This window comes from Phragmites australis, chromosome 2, assembly GCF_958298935.1.
Source record: "Phragmites australis chromosome 2, lpPhrAust1.1, whole genome shotgun sequence".
NCBI classification, from domain to species: domain Eukaryota; kingdom Viridiplantae; phylum Streptophyta; class Magnoliopsida; order Poales; family Poaceae; genus Phragmites; species Phragmites australis.
The window spans coordinates 30673708-30693625 of record NC_084922.1 but is presented as its reverse complement, the minus strand read 5'-3'; the positions used below and the strand labels follow the sequence as shown (position 1 = coordinate 30693625).

General features: G+C 42.4%; 1 protein-coding gene across 3 annotated transcripts; it reads left to right on the top strand.

Moving 5' to 3' along the window:
* The first annotated feature begins 10542 nt into the window (after positions 1-10542).
* Positions 10543-16017, top strand: LOC133908359 (uncharacterized). Of its 3 annotated transcripts, none has more exons than XM_062350344.1 (9): positions 10543-10794; positions 12284-12395; positions 12772-12854; positions 13668-13793; positions 13903-14023; positions 14121-14205; positions 14663-14776; positions 14863-14902; positions 15488-16017. In XM_062350344.1, exons 1-9 carry the CDS (start codon positions 10627-10629, stop codon positions 15638-15640), a joined length of 1002 nt encoding a protein of 333 aa, XP_062206328.1. In that variant the 5' UTR covers positions 10543-10626; the 3' UTR covers positions 15641-16017. The 3 variants fall into 3 exon arrangements, with proteins under 3 accessions (XP_062206328.1, XP_062206330.1, XP_062206329.1); XM_062350346.1 differs by lacking the exon at positions 10543-10794 and adding an exon at positions 11111-11341; XM_062350345.1 differs by lacking the exon at positions 10543-10794 and adding an exon at positions 11116-11336.
* Positions 16018-19918: the final 3901 nt, after the last annotated feature.

Below are 19918 nucleotides of genomic sequence, written 5' to 3'. Positions count from 1 at the left end.
GGAGGCGGCGATCGCAAGAATGGCGTAAGGGGCAACGGTTCGCTCCCCTCTCCTTTTTATGTCCTGGTGATTTCAAACGGCGCTTTCCACGACGCATTCTGCGAAGCGCCTTCCCCTCGATCGGCGCGGTTGCCAGGCGAATCTCTCGATCCGTGCGGTTGCTAGGCACACTATCCTCGATCCGCGCAGTCGCCACGCGCGCCTCCCGCCCCGTTATCACGCTCCTCGGAAGTCGGAGGGACACGCGTTCTTTCGGTTCCTCGCCTGGGCCGTACCAAGAGCCTGGGCCAGAAAGACCAGCACCCGAGAACAGGCCACATGGCATCGGTGCTGGGATCGGCCTCAAGAAAACGAGGGCCCCATCCGCAGTCTCTGGGCCATCGCCTACCAATGGGCCTGGGGGCTGCTGTCAGTGACATGGGAACTAGGGGTCCCCAAGTCCTGAGGCCAGGACAACATAGTGCCACGTGGCGCCCTCCCTCGGGGATTATCTCCCTGAGGTCCGAGAAGACCAAGTTCCGGGAGAGGGTGCTCGGGGCCATGAATCACTGTTCGAAAAGCTAGGTACGCACGTCACCGACAGTCAGGCTGGCCTAGATCGAGTGCTGGGCTGGCTTGGGTGCTGACGCACTGGGCTGGTCAGCCGTTGACATATAGAGGAGGAAGGCGCACATGTAAGGGCTTCACGGCAACGCTACACCGGAGCCTCACCGGAATGGGGACAGAGGTGATGGGATACCAAAGGAAACTACGGTCGGGTGACAAGGAGGCACACACAACCTATTTTGTCGGTCAACAACGGCAAATGTCCACAAGACTGGGCCCAGGTGGCGACCGAAGTCGGTTAGGCGGCAACGAAAAATCCGACAGAGCTTCCCCTATTCCCAAGGGTTCTAAACACCTGCAAAAAATTTCTAACCTACTCTAAATGCTTCTGCGCCAGGCTTCTCGGTGCACGCACGCTGAGAGTAGAGAGAGAAGCGAGCAGGCGAGGAAAAGGGCGTGCTGGGTCGGCTCGTGTGCTGTTAGGCTACGCAGAAGGAAAACGAAAGAAAGCGGCCCGTGAAGGAATAAAAAGAATAGGAATTGATTTTGGTAAATTATTAGAAGTATTATAAATTGAATTTGGATTTGAAGCTCTGACTTTGGAAGAGGAGTTGAGTTCAAAATATTTGAATTAAATTTGGATTTTAGCTAAATTAAATTTTAAAAAATAGATTTGAATTTGAGAGATATTCAAATTCAATCTCCACTCAAAGAACCATAAAAACAATTAAACCAAAGTGCATATGATTCAAATTATTACAAGAATTAAATTAGAAATTAATTTGGTATTCTTTGGAATACCTAGCCAAAATAATATAATCGGATATATACATACAGGTATATATATATATATATATATATATATATATATATATTCAAATATATATTTTCTTGATTTTATGTTATTTTAAATAATTAATTTTTTTAGAAAAATGAGTAAATTTTGCTATATTCTAAAATGCTAAAACTCGGGATGTTACAATTTATATGATTCCTGTGTCTTAAGACTAGTTGTGGAAATGATACTAAATGATCTATTGACTATCGTTTGTTGTACCTGAACTTTGATTCCTGTACTGCTCTTGGATTACTTTTTGGTAGAAAATACAACTTTGCACTTGCTTTCATCTGACCCATTATCAACAGTTCAACACCGTTTCTCTGCACTTTGAGGTTATTTCCAAAATACATATGTCTTATTAAATATATATTGCCATTTACCTTATCATATAAATTATGTTATATTATCATACTCATGCAGACTGTAGTTATGTTATATGTGACTTCATTGAACTTGTCGTATGAGATGTGTGACTTGTGAGCTACAATTTAGTGTTTTCGTTCAGAATTCTCAATTCTCGATCGATATCGACATATTATCGATCCAACAATATAATTTTTGATTTTTTGATACAACCGACATCGTATTCATTTCCGGTATTGTTGGGGGAATGGTACCACACTGGTCCTCGGACCCCTGATTGGCTTCGGTCAACTTTGGAAAATCCCAAATAAGGATGGACAATGCTAACATAATAGAGAAATGGTTTTGGAAATTGTCTTGTAGGGATGGACGGAGGTTTATCTAGCTCCTAAGTGTATTTTTTTTTTAATTAATGACAATACCTATGGACTAACAATTACGTTGTGTTGGGACCGAGATCACAGACAAGGTGGATCTTCGGTTACAGGAATATCGAAGGATCCTCGGAGTGACACGTGTTAGAGGTGGAACAGTTTTTCCGATGTCTCTTCCGGGTACAATGTGACCCTATTTATAGCCCGTACTCGACCACGACAGGTGCGGTTTACAAATTCTACCCCTTTACCTGCTACATTCTCGGAATATCCGGGGGCATTATGGTACAAGTGAGCATAATTACATAATTACAACCCTGCCCCAAATGACCAAAAACGGGCCGATTGTCCCGCAGTGATAGTTGTCTCCGGAGATATACCGAAGCCTTCTCCACTCGGACGTCCGTCAGATGGCCTTCGGCCCTCGAGCGAAGGTCGGCTTGTATCTTCGCCCGCCGCGATCACTCAGGACCGCAGGCACGGACTTCACCCTCCGGTCGAAGGTCGCCCTCGTCTTCGCCGGCACGAGAGATTGAGGATGCAGGCGCGCCTACACCCTTCGGCCGATGGAACTTCGTGATCTTCGCCACCTACGGATGAAGTCCCTGAAACGAAGTTGCAATGGCAAGCATGCGATCTTTCCAATAGACTTTGAGGTACCCTCCGAAGAGGGGGGCGGGAGATCATCCCCAACACGTTGAGAATTGTTAGTAAGTTGTTCCATAGGTGATTCATAGAGGTTTGAGCATAGATTCATTGAGGAATATCATGTGATCAAGAGAGATGCATCAAAATTGAATAAGCTCTAGGTGATGCTCGGGTGTTGCTCATGTGATGAAGGAGAAGCTCAAAAATATTGAAAATAAATGTGAAGGCTAAGTTACTTGTGGAGATCAAGTTACTAAATGTATGAGATTGTCAATTAAATTTTTAAAAACTAACCCATGTGATATGTGCTTGAGAGTGGGGGTTAGGTTCCATATGAAGATTGACAATAAGAGTAAAGACCAAGTTATTTGTGAACATTAAGTAACTTAAAGTATAAAGTTGTCAATTAGGTTTTATGAACTAACGTATATGCTTTTGTGGTCGTGAGTGAGTTAGGGTTATGTTCCATAAGAATACATGAGTTGAATTGGGATATTCGATATGCCAAGTTCGAAGAGTAAGATCAAGATAAGCTTAGTAGACAACTTATATGCTTGATACTTGTGGTTTATGTCTTTTGTGGTGAATCAAATGAAGATGATGCGAAGAGTGAAGTTTCTTATTCTTTGTGCGTGGGAGGTTATCGAGTGAACTTCATTAAGCTTTCATAGATCGAGTGAAGATCAAGATGGAAGCGAAGATGATCATCGTTATCAAGAGAAGAGGAGTTGACGATGAGCCTTGAAGATTTATGAAAAGCGTCGGGGCTTGGATGATATAATCATCAAGTTCGATTGGATTCCTCAAAGCAAAGGTATAACTAGAACAGATTTTTTAGTTTTACTGGTCTCAAGGAGTTTGGTGGGAGATTGTGTTATAGAATTGATAGCCGTACTATCAAGAGGGTCTGGCGAAAGCGTTACTCAATTATTATGTCGAATGCTCAAACCATGTGCTTAGTGAGAAATGAGTTTGTGTTGAAAGTTCGTTTTATGAGTCCGAGATATCTAAAAGGTGTTTTAGATTTAACATTTTGTTGTCGTCGGTCTTAGTGGTGAAATGTGGTTGTTGCCATACCTTAGTGGTGTTTGGCATGTTCCATGTGGTACTTAGTTTAATCTTTGAGTATTAAGCTTTGTACAATGGGTGAAAGTGTCCGAATCGACTTTCAGAGTGTTCCTAGTTTTGATCCAATATGGTTGCGATCATGAATTCAGTATGGATGTGAAGCTCTCTGAATAAGCTTTCCATAGAGTCTAAAATCATCTAAATCGAACATCAAGATCAAAAGTTATCGTAGTTTTTCAGAGTGTTGGCTGTGTTGATTTTGAAAGTTCCGATGTGAAAGCGAAAGTTTTGATGTGTCGAAAGTTCTAATCCTAGTTCTGATGTGTCGAAAGTTTGATGGGTAAATTAGAAGTTGCAATGTGTCAGAACCTCCGATTTTCAAAAACTTGGGGTTTTCGGGTTCCTATTTTTTATTTAATTGGAAGTTCTGATGGGTAAATTAGAAGTTACGATGTGTCAGAACCTCTGATTTTCAGAAACTTGGGGTTCTCAGGTTCCTATTTTTTTAATCAGAAGTTCCAATGTGTTGTTTTTTCCAGGTCTGTGAGTGTGTTTTGCCTGGATTCGACCGCAGAATCTTTCCAACGGCTAGTTTTTCGTAGTGGGTATTTATACCCTTTTCCTTCTAGCGAGTTAGGGAATTTTTGGTTGGTTTTGTGGTGCTAAGAAGAGGTGTTAGAACCTGATGTTCCACATTTGAGTGCTCTTCTCCCCTCTCTATCAAGAATTTATGAGAATCAAACCTTTGTGGCATAGTGAGGAAAGAGTGAGATGTATGAGGTGTGTGGAGCTAAGGTTGCTCGCACGTGTCGCATTAATTGCGTGTGTTTAAGTACTTGGTATTGATCGTGCGTGAGTTCAAGAGTTTGTTACTCTTGGAGACCAGTGTCTTATAAACGGCTTGATGGTGGATTGTCGGCTCAAGTGAAGATTGTGAGGAGGCCTGGAAGTGGTAGCAGAACTCACCATCTCCGGGGTGGAGGAAGAGTTGGCCATAGTGGAAATGAGGAGTGCATGCGTGAAACCTCATGAGAAAAATGGTTGAAAAAGATCTAGCTCAACTGTGACCGAGCTTCCTCAACGGAGACGTATGATATCGGTGGATATCTAAACTTCGGTAACAAATTATTTATCTCTGCATTTCCTTACTCTTGTGCCTTACATTGGTTAAATTGCATGTATGCTTATTTTTATGCGCATTGAGTTAATTTCATGATATCCAAATTTATTATTTTGGACTGATCGGAAGTTCTGATAAATAGTATCAGAATATTCGATGAACAGTAAAATCGAAACATCCGATGAACAGTAAAATCAGACCATCCGATTAGAGTTTCTTGCGGATCTTGCTAGATATTAATAATATTTGTCACCCTAATTTTGTAACTTTTATATTTGTTTAGGGTGATTGTGCACTAGTTGAGCTTAGCATATTTAGGTTTTTTATTTATGAAAAATCTATTAGTTTATTTTCTCTGCAAGTTTAGGCCAAATATCAAAAGAGGACGAAGTTAAATCACCTATTCACCTCCCTCTAGATGACATCATTGTCCTTTCAATGGAGTCGAATGGGAAGGCCAACATCAAGTACAGGAGCCAGAGGTCTCGGAGGGCACATCAAAGGATTTGAGGGGGGGGGGCAAGGGATATTGGGCGGAGAACTAATGCTTGGAGGCCAAAAGCCCCCCTTTGGGAGGCACAAACGAAGAGCGTAGCAAAAGGCCATCTACGACGAAGTGAAGGACTTGAAGAAAAGCACGAGGAGGTCAAACATCAGCCGAAAGGAGGCCAGAAGGTGGTTCACCATTGGGGTTGATGGGAGGCCAGAGGGTGGTCTGCCATTGGCCAAAGGGTTGGCCGATGCGCGCTGTTGAAGACACGTGTCACGTCCTAGTTGACATAATGTTATAATAGTGCAATGACTATAATACCCTTGGAATATTATAAGAACATTCCAAAGAATAGATGCATTAATGTAATGAAGATTTGGGTAATTGAGGTATGACTACAAATACCCTTATCTAATTGATGTGATGACATGAACAATCAATATATCATTAATTGGTGGTTCATTGTGTGAGTGTTGTTTACTATGTTGTGATTAGGCTTGGGCAAAAAAAAAAAAAAACACCGAAACTGAACCACCAAAATTGTCGGCTTTTAGGGGGTTCGGTTGGTTTCTCATCGATTATTAGACACAAAACATCAACCTCAGGGAGACCCTGCGGCGACGCAGACCATGAAACCCGAACCCATGAGAAGGCTTGAAGATGAATGTTTCGAGAAAAGGCCAAACATACCAATCTGATCTGAGCCCTCTCCGACGGGGGAGGTTGCACAATACAAGAGTGTCTTTTGGTATGTCGTCCTTCCTCGGAGCTGCCGCCTTGAGGAATTTGACCCATGACTCGACGACCTCGTATGAGAGATCTGTATAAGAGGGATACTTAGGACACCACACGAATAAACAAAGAACCCCATGGAAGAAGTTGCAATATTACCTAAAGAGCTCTCCCTGGTGACGTCGTTGCTCCTGGTGTACATATATGCCGGATGTGCTCTTTTCCATAAGGGGCACACCCGCCGCTTGATGAAGTTATGGGAAGCATCTAATCCAGTCAGACCCAGGCCATGAGGCTCAACAGCTCCGGAGTGGTCACGTGCAAGCTCCCCTAGCTATCGAGGATTTGTGCCAGTCTGTTTGGCACACAGATGTTGTCCAGCGAATCCTCTATCTTCAGGTAGAACCATTCTTCCCTCTAGCCCGACCATGATGACTTGAGGAAAATCTCAAGGTAGGAGCCAGCGGTACCGTCACGGAGGCGAAAGCCGCAGCTCCCAATAACTGGCCAGATCTGCAACCGGATCGTGTAAAAATAACTGAAGAGATCAAGGCATGGCTCGACTCCGATGAAGTTCTTGCACATGCGAGCGGAAACGCTCAACATGATGATGGAATTGGGATTGAGGTGGATGTGATCGATGTCGTAGAGGGTGATGACGGTGGTGGAGAATTTGGAAAAGGACGACACGAGACCTTCCAAAAAGAAAGAGGTGTAAATCACGATCTCCCCCTTGCGAGGAGCAGACACTTCCTCCCCCGAGCGGCATCCCAAAGAGAGGCAGCGAGGGAGAAAATAGTTGTTGTACATCTGCTTCAGCTTCGCCGTAGTGCTCCTTGACTTGGGAAAATTTGGCTCTTTGCCGTTGCGCGGTGCCATCTGGGGCGGTGGGGGTGGAGATGGGGACGAAGGGCTCTGAGCGCTAAGGCTTCGAAGCTGTGGGAGATGGCGAAAGGATTTGTCGGCAAGCTTAGGCTTTCCAATTTATAAGATCAACGCGATATCCTCAACCAACAAGCGGAGCCCAGCCGTCTCTAAATTTGAAAGGTCACACGTGTGTAACGAAAATGGCCATATTATGTTATAATTGTAATTTTAGTGATTAATGATAATATAGTCATTGGAACTAACATGTTTGTCAAGAATATATGTTAATAGGTCTCATAGATGCAATACATCAAGAAGCCACCGCAACCGGGATAAAGTTAATTGAATTAGAGAAGTCACAGGAGAATTGACCTCACCGGAAGGTCCGGTGTAGAGGAGTTTGCACTCACCAGAGTATTGTGCATAGAGGCTGATAGCCTCAGTGGATAGTCCAGTGCTCTATGTGTTGAATTCACCGGAGTATTCCTGACAAAGGGGAGAAGGCTGAGAACATCATCGGATAGTTCGGTGATCTGCACTGGATAGCACCAAGATATTTCTTGCGGAGAAGAATACAAGTGTTGAAGACTAAAGATTAACCCACCGGAAGGTCCAATGCTTGGTTTATGCTCACTGGATTATAGCACCGGAGTATTTCTTGCAGAGGCGATTTCAAGTGCTGAAGAATAAAGATCAACTCACTGGATAGTCTAGTGATCATAAAGATTGTTGCACCAGAGCATTTCCAGGGAAAAGAAGAGAAGGTTTAATTTATCGGATGATCCGGTGTGAATGGAATGAACATCAGATGAATGCACCAGAGCATTTTACACAGAGAGGCTGCAAAGATTCAGATGACTCAAGATAACTCACCGAAAGGTCTGGTGATGGATTTGAAGTAGGGATGTCAATGGGGACCCGATCCCCGATTCCTCGCGGGGAATTCCCCTATTAGGGGACGGGGATGTGGAGATTTCGTCACCCGCGGGGATATAAATGGTACAAATCATATCCCTGTCGGGTCTAGCGGGGACGGGTATGGGGAAGCATTCCCCGTCCCCGTTTTCCCCGCGGGGACCCGTTTCGGCCCAGCGATGGTGGCCCAGGCGTGCGCGACCGGCCCAGGCGGGAGCCAGATGGGCAGCCCAGGCGGGCGCTAGTGCGCAGCCCAGCCAGGCACAGCCTGGCGTCGTGGCATGGTGCGGGTCGGCGCAGTGGGTGGCCTCGGCCCAAGTGGGCGGGGACGGGTTCCCTGTCGGGTCTGCATTCCCTCGCGCGGGGATAGGGATGTGGAGAAAATAGTCCCCGCGAGCGGGGGCGGGGACGGGGACAGGGAATTTTCCTTCATGCGGGGACGGGGATGGAGAGCCATTCCCCGACGGGGAATTCCCGACATCCCTAATTTGAAGGCACATTGGAGGTGTTCACAGAGATAGTGAATGGAGTTCCAATAGCTATTTTTTGAGTTTGTACTTACTGAATGATCCGATGTTAATACTAGTGTTTTCACCGGATCATCTAATATTAACAGCTTTTATGAGTCGTTGGAAAAATGGCTAGTTGGCGGGTTTAAGGCTATAAATACCCCTCCACTCAGTTATTTAATGGTGTGGCATGCTGGTGGAGTCTAAAGGAAGTTCATCTACACTTGAGAAGACATTGAAGCCACCAAAGTACTTAAAGTGATCATCTAAGACGATTAAGTACAAGATTAGAGAAGTGTTTAGTGCTTATAGGGTTAAAGTGAGTTTTAGTTATGTGTTGTAGCTTGAAGAAGGGATCAAGGAATGATCCTAGTTTGTACTGAGTGATACGTCGGCGCCTTAGAATCTTGGTGACTCGCTGGTATCTTGAGCCTTGGTGACTCAAGCTTGTTGACCCTCCGACTTAGTGTGGAAAGGCAGCAAGACACGTGTATGGGGACACATAGATTTTTTTCTTGGTGACTTAAGCTCCAAAGTAATCATGACGACAAATGACCGGCAGAGAGGCTAATGGTGAGACCTTGCCTTGGTGGTTTGGTGGCTCATCGTGCTTGAGATCTTGTCTTGGTGACTTGGTATTTCCTTTGTGAAGCTCCAACGTGGATTAGGAGTGACATTCATGATATCGATACAATTGGATAAAAATCCCCTGTACCGAGTTTGTCTTTTTACTTTATTTATATTTTCGTATTTATATACTTGCAATTTACCTTGTTAGAGTATGTTGCAATCTTCTTAAGCGGTAGAGTAGATACACTAGATAAACCTAGAACACATTTAGATAAAAATTGAGATAGATTTATATTGTGAAGTTTTTAGAGCCAATTTTGATTTAGGTTTTTAAGTGTACTAATTCACTCATCTTAGGACGTTACCGTTCCTCACAGCATGGGGCTGAAAAATTCCCTTAGGTCCGATGGAAGTTATGTCTACCACTCCCACGACGTCTCTCTCCCATGTTTTCTGTCTTTTCCATGTTTTCTCTCTATTTGGAAGTTTAAAACCTCCCATCGAGATGTGGTTTTGCGGGGCCGCCATGAAAGTGGACTGCGTTGATGGTCACTTCTGGGGTGAACTCGTGTTGACCTGGGGCCCAGGTGGCACGACCAATTCTACCCATGACCATGCGGCAAACCGCTCAGACCACCACATCTGCGATGAAGCTTAGGGGCTATTGTCGGTGTATAAACTAGGGGTCCCTTGTTCTATAGTTTCACAGCTGGCGATTCCAGTTGATAGAATATTTTTCTTGGACCAATGTCCCATTGCGCGACCAGAATACGCTCACGCGACCGGTCTGCGTCTTCACGATCAATATCCTTACCACAGAAGGAAATCTCGTAACCAGCATTCGCTGGTAGCGAGACATGTACTCACCAAACCAGTTTATTCTTATTAAATGTTTTCTACTCAAGTGTATTTATTTCCCTAGACACTCCTTCCCGTGGACAGGTTGTGGCTAGTACAGAGGCGCCATGCCCTGTCCCGTAGCGTTAAATGCTATGGGACAGGCTCGTAGGTATGGCGGGTTACTTCACAGGCGCACGAGCGAGGTCAGTAATGGGACAGAGCTGGCCGATTGACCGAGATGAGGTGAGCATAAAGATGTCCGACGAATGAAACAGGCTTAACAATATCTTCAAAGAAAAAAGCTCACTTGTAAGTTCTCTCTCTTATATATAAAGAGAAGATAACTCAACTTGCATGTAGGAGAAACTAGTTTTAAAATAGTGATAACCGAATACATCAGACATAAAACTATTATAATTCTCAGAACTAAACCTAAATAACCACTATATTCTTAAGTTTATAGCATACGCGTCACACAAACGTTATTCACACGTCTCTCGGTTGATACGCTAAAATCATTATCAGGAACAGATTCCAACCGGTATTATTACTTCCAATTTTATTTCGGAGAGATCACGTGCAACTGAAAATAATTTTAGCATTTTTCGATAGGATCCGACCGATTTTACTCCTACCTCGGGTGGAGCGGGGCCAGGCGGCGCACACGCCACGAAAAATTGCCGTCCAGGCCGCAGCCCCCCTGGGCTAGTGGGCTGCCCGGGGACCGGGAAAACAAATGGGCGATGCGTCTTCGTCGTCCTGGTCGTCCACGGCCGCGGCGGAGTACGACTACGAGCGTGACCCGCGGTGGGCGGAGTACCGGGCGAGCCTCGCCGTTTCGCCGCACCTCGCCTCCCTCCCACCCCGTCGTCCGTGCCCACCTCCAGCACAAGTTCTACCGCCGCTTCGTCGTACGTACTCGACCGCAATTCCTTCTGTTTTCCCTGCTCCATCTAGTAGTAGCCTGCAATCTGAATTTCCGATCCGGAATTTTCGGAGATCTGGTGCGGTTGCTTTCGCTCCATCCCACTCGAATTCCCTTCTTTTTTCTTCTCGGTCACAGAAAAAGCATAAAAGAACAGGAATCTTGGAACCCATCCGTTTTGCAGTCTCGCCCCCTGAGCTGCACTTAATCACGGGGCCCTCGCGGCGGGGCTGTTGCTTTCGTGCCCTGTTGGGCTAGTGGCAGTCAGAACGAATAATAAACGGCCTGCATCGCGAAGGAAATTTCAGAGGGAGAATTGAGAAAGAGGAAAAGGGGGGGAAAGAGATAGAAGAGGGGGAGACAGGGAGGGGTCAGTCGTCTTCCTCTGTCCCCGAGCTGCGCCTTTGCTTCGGAGTCTTGCCAAGTTTAGATTCGAGGAGAGGGCACTCCCTCTCTTCTTGCCTGGCTTGCATCGGAACTCGCGATTGACTCCGTTCCAACAGTGCAGGCCAAAATTGTTTTACGCCGGTTAGGTTTGATGCTCATCTCTCTCCCTCCCCCTTCTGTTTTATGCCTCACAGCCTCAGTATTCGGCTGGTGCGAATCCCCAAATCTGATTTGGCTCCCCCGCATTGCGCACAACTGCCGCCGTTGCTCCCGTCGTTGCCACATGAGCCTGAATTCTTTGGCCGTAATTTTTTTCGCAAGAAAGATGGGGATGATGATGCGTGAGGGGGATCTTGAGCGAGAGTGTAGGATCGAGTGTTCGGGCCTAGTTTCGGAGAAGATGGGGTGTGGAGGCGTCAGACTCTCGTTTCTTTTGTGCGTATATGCCTTCCTCCTTGGGCGGTTCCCAGCTTGTGGCGAAGCAGGAAATCCTTTTCCTCTCTTCTTTTCTATAAGCAATTCTTGCCGCGTTGAGGATATAGAGTCCTACCTGGTGGACTGCTATAGAGTTTCATGAAAGGTTGTTTTGTTTCTATTTTTGGTACTCGGTTCTTATAACAGGTCCTGCTATCTGATTAGCTTCGCATAAGGATGACTGTACATTCTTGCTACAGATTGTTGAAGCCATCTTTTCATCTTCTAGTGGTCTGAATGATCCCTTTGGTAATTCAGTCAGCAGTCAATTTAGGAAAGCAAGCATTTCAGTAACAGAGCAGAATATCTCATGCTGCTATGTGCTGTGCTCTATATTGCGTCAATCCTAGCAGTGGGCAATCGACAGGCTTAGTCAGCACCAATTTGGTTCTGTGATTTCTGTTAGTGCTCATTTGTTTTAGGTCTATGAGCATTATGTAATTCAATGTACCAACTTTTTTTCATTTAAGAAAATTCTGTAGCATGGATATTACTGTACAATTGTCATGGAGTGACTTATTATAATTTTTCTATCCCTTCTAGGGATCTATTTGTATTTTAATACACATGTTAACATGGTTCTATGATAGCTTATTTGCTTACTGTGGCTACAGGATCCTGATTTTGCTGTTGAAGGAATGTCCTCAACCACCTCTTCCCAGACCTCAGCATCTTCAGGGGGAACATCTACTTCAGCTAGCGAAAATGCAAGGTCTCCTGATCCAGGTGATAGAAGCTTATTGCTGTTACTTAGGGCATGTTCGTTTCAACTTCAAATCGTGGCTTTTAGCTTTTACAATCCGAAGCTGAAACAAACAGACAACTTTTTATCATAGCTTTTTACAATCTGTTTGTTGGATTGTGGGAATCTAAAAAGCTGATTTTCCTTAGCTTTTCATAGATTATGAAAGTCTATTTTACTGAATTGTCCATTAAAGTTTTTAGAATCTACAATTTAAAAACTTTTCATAATCCAGCTTTTTACAATCCACAATCTACAAGTTGTTTTTCATAATCTCCAGAGGAAACAAACAGGCCCTCAGTACCTCTCTCTCTCTAAAGCCTTTCTCATTTGATAATCTGATCTTCATGGATTCTGTAGGCACTAATTCTGCTGGGCCGGCAAGAAGCAGAATGTCATTACAGTTGGATCAGCGGTCATTACATTTTTCTGTTAATGCTTGGGTAAAATTGCTTACATGAGATTTTTTTTTTGGACAACAATTACTGTATTATGAAAATTTTCTATATGTTCAAATCAATCCATCTCTGAATATCTCGTTTTTGGAGTAGCAGACTGATTCAGTCAAGTGAATGCTATTCCGCAAAATAAATATGCTTAGGCTTAGGTTAAAGGTTTGTAAAACAACAGCTGGATTGAGCAATTGAGACCTTAACTAGAACACCTTTAGGATATCTTATTAGCCAGGCCATCAAGCTAGCATTCTATGAGATAACATCTTCATCTAGAGCCCTCTTTTTACTGACAGAAGTTAAGTTTCAGACTTCTTCATAAGCGACTGGATGGTCAGGATTCATTAATCATGTTATTGCAATACAGTAATAATGTATATTATACTGAATGAGCTCAGTGTTCAGTAGCCATTTTATTTTGTTGTAGTTGAAGTACTTGAAGATAATGTGATATTTAATTTACATAAGAATATCTTAGTCAAAGTCACTTGACTGGATCTACACCACTTTTTCCTAGCATGTTTTCTTTGTGTATTTTTAGCAACCCATTGTATGTGTTTGTGTGGGATGTAACAAATTATCAATATATTCTGTACCACTAGTATCTACATGTTTATCAGTATCAGTGCTCGAACCTGTGGTAGTGCCGATTTCGATTTGGATGCTTATCATCTTTCATATATTAGTGACGAGTAATAACTCTGTTGTTTTGTTATTCTGTCCAAAATACCGAATATAATATACACTTATACAGTCAGCTCGTCTGGATCATAAATCATTCTTTTTCTTCTTTTTTTCTGATAGGTCCTTATTGTTGCCTTGATTGGCATCCTTCCAATAGCACCACAATCGCTACAATACAAGGGATATCGGTTGTCACTTCTTGGCACAACATGTACAACAGGCTATGCTTTGTTTACATTTTACAGGGTAGGTGACATGGAATAGAGTGTTTAAATTAATGTTTATTTCTCCCCACCTTAGACGCCTTTATGATTTAAATGTGCACCACTGATATACCATTTATCTTGCCTATCAGCTACCCCGTGCAGGGAACATGCAGGTTGTTCAGGCATGGTATCACCATGTGGCTTCATCAAAGGATTTTATACCATTCATGTACTGCCTTATGTTTGTTACATCTAAACTGCACTTGAAGCGTAAGCATGTTTTGTTTACTTTGGCATGAAGCTCAGTCATATAATTACCTAAACATCTTAGTTTCCTTTTACATATTGAGATACTCTTTTCTGGCAGTTGTTTTGGTACCTGTAATTTGCTGGGCACTTGAACATGTGGCCAGATTTCTACGGCGACATTTTACTAATTCCTCTTTGTACAGGTAAATGAACTTGACAGAATTCTTGGGATATACAGTGGATTCTGTAATTGGTGTCTTTTAGATTAAAAGAATAGTTTAGGCATTTTGTGTGTGTCATCGTGGTTTGAATTGCTATCTCGAGTTCATGTATAATCAGTAATAGACCATATGTTACTTTCATTTTCTGAGTTTGCAAATCTTATAAAGTCATCAGATAGCAAATTCTGCTCTCAGGGTCGTGCCTTCATACTCTTGGTAGCCTTTTCATGCAATGGCAATAACAGCAGTTGAATACCCCCTCCCTGGTCCCTTAGTTGTAAATCACAAAATATGAATGCTTCATATTTTGGAAACTTGTATGGTAACAAGCTGATGAGACACGAAACATTATTTCTGTAATCTGGATGCTGGTAATATTTCTCCCTTTGAACAGATTGGTAAAAGGATCATAACAAATGAGTATGCTGCTAATTTGCAGGACATACTTGGAGCAGCCTTGTATGTGGGTTGAGACAAACACGACTGCAGTCAACTTTCTGTGTTCAAATGCAGAGATTTTGTTGGGCTTTCTTTTGATCTTATCTCTGTTCTCGTTAGTTGATCCTAGCCTATCATTTTTCATTTCCCCCTTCTGTTAGACTTTATCTTCAAATTCTTATTGTTTATTTACTTGTGTAGGCGACAACGCAATGCTATGCAAACATTCATGTACTGGCAGGTTAGTTCCGCATGCACTTTGATCTTTTACCTCTTATGATTAGCTTATTGTTTTCTATTCACTGTAATGTCGGGCAGTGACTTTTTCCATAAATTATGGCCTCCTGGAGATGCATTTGCTTTATAATAGTGCCTGTGATCTGTAAATCTGTCTATCACACGTTAGGAGTGTATGTTTCTCTGCTTGGCTGGCCCTAATTGGCTTATAGCTTTTGACCTCTGACACAATGATCAGTTTCTGCAAACCATTCTCCTATAGCATGTGCCCGTTGAATTTTACTATAGAAATGTGAGAATAGTCAATCATCACGCATGTACTTCCAAAAATGAAAAAAAAAAAGGGATGGATGGCTTTCAAGAATCTGAAGACAGTAGCAGAGAAAAGCTCCAATGGCTGTGCTAAATTATCAAATGTGACTATCTGTCATTAGCATTTAGGAGAGAATCCAGGCAATAATAAGTTCTTCTCCGGTTACATCCAACACATTTTAGAATGTCTCGCAAATGTACCAATAGGCTTTATTATGATAGCAGAATATGATTGTTCATGAAATTCCTATCTCACTCTCGTTATCCGGTATTGCAGTTGCTGAAGCTCATGTACCACTCTCCCTTCACCGCTGGTTATCACAGAGCTATCTGGCTTAAAATTGGCCGGACAATCAACCCCTATATCCACCGTTACACCCCTTTTCTACATGACCCAATAAATGCTGGCATGAGATGGTGGTTTAGGTAGGATGGATGTGGCACAGCAGTCATGTAAAGGGACATGTTTTTGGCCCAAGGAGGATCTTTCGAGTAAGGTGCAGGCAGTGAATGACATGTTATTAGTTATTTTTTGTGGATTTGTGCTGATGATAATTTTTAGTCAGTGTGATTAGTAAGTCTGATAACTTTGCCCGTGAACGTATAGCCAGTGGAGATCTCGAGATTATGGCCAGTTTCTCATGAACTGAAATTAGAGCAGTAGTGTACGATTGTGTGACTAAATTCATGTCTTGCTGTTTCTCTGACTATAGGTGATTCCTAACATGTATCAAGTTACATCGTGGAACTGAAACTACTCTTCTGCATTCCGATGCTCTTTTTCAACAGGAAATTCCTATGTTGTTATGCTACGGTTCTCAGCTACAGTGCGATTTTAGTCGAAGTAGTTATTTGGTCACTGAAACGATGGCTTTGCCCCAGTTTACTGAAAGTATTCAGCTAGTAGTATTTAAGTCAATTGATACACAAACTCTACCTGGATACTGGGAGAGGGAGTAAAATTTCTGATCAAACACAGTGAGGGGTGGCATTGAGTGGACCGGGCCGGGTGGAGCAAGAATGCACTTGATCCAAAATATAAAACCTAAAACCTGACTTTGACCTAAAGATCAAACCGGTTGTAAATTCATCCTTAGCCTCAAGCGGGGGATCCCAAGACCTGACCTTTTTGTGGTGAGGATCCAACTTTCCCCCTTCTGTGTCACCTAAAGAATCAATTCAATTGAAGACATTGCACAATCACCAGATCTAGAGTGGTGGGATAGAGCCATACCTGAGGGAGATGAGATGGGACTAGATCAAACTAGGAGGGTGAGAATGGGATGGGGCCATGGGGGTGAGCAGGGGCAGACCTAGCTCAAAAAATAAGTGGGAGCATAACAGTGATTGTGCTTTTGTAACTTCACGTAAAAAGGCTAAGTTCACTGAAGTCCATAAAAAACAAGAATTTGAGCCCCGGCTTATGCTCCGCTCTCTCTATGCTAGGTTTGTCCATGAGGGCGAGTGGAAGTGGCAGAGCCGTCGAGGGGCTGAGCCGACAAGTAGGGTAGGCTGGGAAGGGGATGCATCGCTGCGCTGCACATGAGTCGTCGCCGTCGCGTAGGGTTCAAGGTCATGTGGAGTGGCGTCATGGCGGTTTCGATCTCTAGCAGAGCGGAGACATGGAGTCTGTTGCGGATTGAAGGGCGTAATGATAAGGCACTAGGCCGGACCGCTGGGTAATGGGTCTTAGATTTCAGGGTCTCTGGGGCACCCACTGGCAAAAAATGCTACTAAACTCGAATCCAATTCAGGTTGGGCCTCAACCCAATTACCCTACGGGATGCTTTCTTCACCCGAACCCATCCTCACCGGGATCTCATCTAGCCTACTGCCATCCTTAAACACAGTTTCTAAAGAGGTGCATGAGATTTGAATGGGTCCTGCTTGACCGGATGCCACCTTCCTGGAGAAGCCTTCGGCCTGCCATCTACATCGTCAACGTGACAACGCCAGCTTTTTGAACAGCAGAGCTCAGTCTAGCCCGTCCATCCGGCCACTGCCACCGGCCAGGAGCAGCCACGCCAGGTCAGACCGGTGTTCATGGCCATATTGTGACATGTGAGGTGAGCACCGACCACGGAAGGTGCAACCAGCTAAAGCAGCAACGTAACGCGCGGATGGGCGGAGCAGGCGAGCAGCTAGCGCGGCGTGCTGCAGCTGCGTCAGCCTGCCTGCACGCGCTCTTATACCATCCCAACCATATTTTTTTCATTTTATTTTCTTTCTGATTCTCCTCTCTATTCTTATTTTTTTATTTCTTTTATCTCCAACAAGTTTATTTCGAAGGGATTTGTGAAGAAAAAGAAGAGATAATTCTGTTATAAAGAGAATGGTCTTAGAAATCTTTTCGCGATAAGAACCGTAAAAGAGAACCCGTTAAAGTGTTGAAAAGAATAAAAATCCCTTCAAGAATGAACTTCTGCTCTTATGGTGTTTTTGTTCGGTAGATGAATCCATCTAAAAGATAGCCATCCAGACTTTTTATGTTTGATTTATTAGATGGGTTGATTGGAGCGGTCAAATGAAACAATATTACCTCAGATTCTGATGAGCCGAAATCTGCCGGACCGAGCCCATCAGTCCGTGCTCGTTATGATTTTTTGCGCGCGTTATGATTTTTTATTGAATTCTCAATTTTATTAGAAAGTGTAAAAGTGGTCTTAAAATTCTAAATATTTTTATGAATAAATTAGAACTCACTAGCAACCTATTTTAATCAATTTGATCCAAAGAACATGAACTAATATTTAATTAAAATTCTTAAGAGAAGCATACTTTTGTAAATTGTAACAATTTTTAATGACTCAAATATATTCTCAAAAATCTGGAAAAAAATTACTAATATTCTTCTCGTGTGATGTAAAAATTTATAAAAATGTTTCTAACACTAGTTTATTGGTGAAAAAGTAAATTCTTTTATAATTCTCTATTTATATGCATTTTTATCATTTCATGTGATATTATTTTTTTAATTTAATTTCAACTTAAATAAATTTAAACATGCATAAATTCATCCAAATACTTATAGAACGTATATAAATATGAATAGATCATCTTATTCATTCTAATTTCACTAACTAAACAGAAAACTAGTTCATTGTATCAACTCTAATCTCACCACATATGATAATCTCACCAACCAAATAAAAAACTGAATTATCTCATATATCCTAATTAAACAAAAAATTAGATACCTATCAAAAAAATATATAAATGAAACTATCGTATCCAACCTCGTTTTCTAATCAAACACACTTTAGCCTCCTACCATCGCAAGCGAGCTGTGTCCTCAATTTCTTGTGTTTATTATGTGCCGTGTACGTCAGTGCTTCTCAAAGTTTGTAAGACTGTAATCGATGTCGCACAAGGGGGATGAGGAGCAATCAAGAGTTAAATTTGAGACGTACGTTCGTTTGATCAATGCCATGAAACTTCATGGACGTATGAAGTCAGCAGGCAGTGCAACCAGCAGCAGTGCAGCTTAAGTAGCCCATCATATGTCAAGAACACAGTAGCTCAAATGCTCAATTCACGATACAAACAAAATTTAGAGACCGATGATTAAATTCAAATCAGGTTCAATTATCATGTGGGCAGGAAGGAGTTTTTTAAATAATACTATTTTATTAAAAAATTATAAAAATAATAACTAGATTAAAAAATTATAAGAATATGTAACTATCGGTACTCTGAATGTCAGATGCTAGGTCCAAAGCCCTGTTGGTATACAAAATACCGACTGGTCGTAAGTCCGGCTAAATGGCGGTGCTACATAGGCTTTTCGTGGTGCATAGTTGCTTGTTGGCATTTCGGTATTCGGAATATCGATAGGTGACGCATTATGACATGTCGGCATATGAAATATCGACAGGTGCCACGTTAGGTCTGTCGGTACATGGAATGCCGATATGCTTTTATATATTCTATGACCACCAATTTCTCTCCCATGCGCGATCGTACACAGAGCGGGCGGCGACGAGTGGCGATGGCGAGCATTGACGACGAGCGGGCGATGCAGGGAGGTGGGCGGCGCGGGGCGGTGGCGTGTGGTGTGCAGTGAGCAAGCGGCGTCGGTAAGTTTTTTTTCTTTTTTTTAAAAAATAGTTAGAAGTAGTTAGAAAAATTAGGAGTAGTTAGAAAATTATAAAAAATTAGGAGTAGGTAGAAAAATCCTAGGTGATTTAGGAAAAATAGCTGATACTAGTTAGAATTTAGGAATAGTTATAAAAATTAAAAAATTAGTTAAAAAAATTAAGAGTATTTATGAAAACTGTAGAAAAATAGTTAGAGAATATTAGAAAAATGTCGAGTAGAGTAGATAATTTGGAAAAATAAGGATATGAAATATAGAATATAGTAAGTATGGTTCGGAAATTAGTTAAAGGTAGAAAATATAGTATTCTTAGTTAGAAAATGTAGAATAGTTAGAAAAGTTCAAATATTTTGGTAATGTATAGTTAAAATAGGTTATTCAATATGATTTGGAAATTGGATATTATTTGATGTAGGAATTTTACATTTGAATTGTTATGGATTTTTGTAGAATTGTATTTAGAATGGAAGGGGAAAATGTGATTTATTTAAAATTTAGAGTAGAAAAATTTAGATATGTATAGAATAGATAATATAGCACAAATCATACTTAGTTAGGAATTTTGTAATAGTTAGACAATCTAGAAGAGATGCGAACATGCTATGGCTACAA

What these genes read in the sequence shown, in the direction of transcription:
- LOC133908359 (XM_062350344.1), top strand. Translation starts at nt 10,627, where the DNA reads ATGCGTCTTCGTCGTCCTGGTCGTCCACGGCCGCGGCGGAGTACGACT. An exon ending in TGCAAGGTCTCCTGATCCAG is followed by an intron (nt 12,396 to 12,771) that starts GTGATAGAAGCT and finishes TGGATTCTGTAG; the next exon opens with GCACTAATTCTGCTGGGCCG. An exon ending in ATTTTTCTGTTAATGCTTGG is followed by an intron (nt 12,855 to 13,667) that starts GTAAAATTGCTT and finishes TTTTTCTGATAG; the next exon opens with GTCCTTATTGTTGCCTTGAT.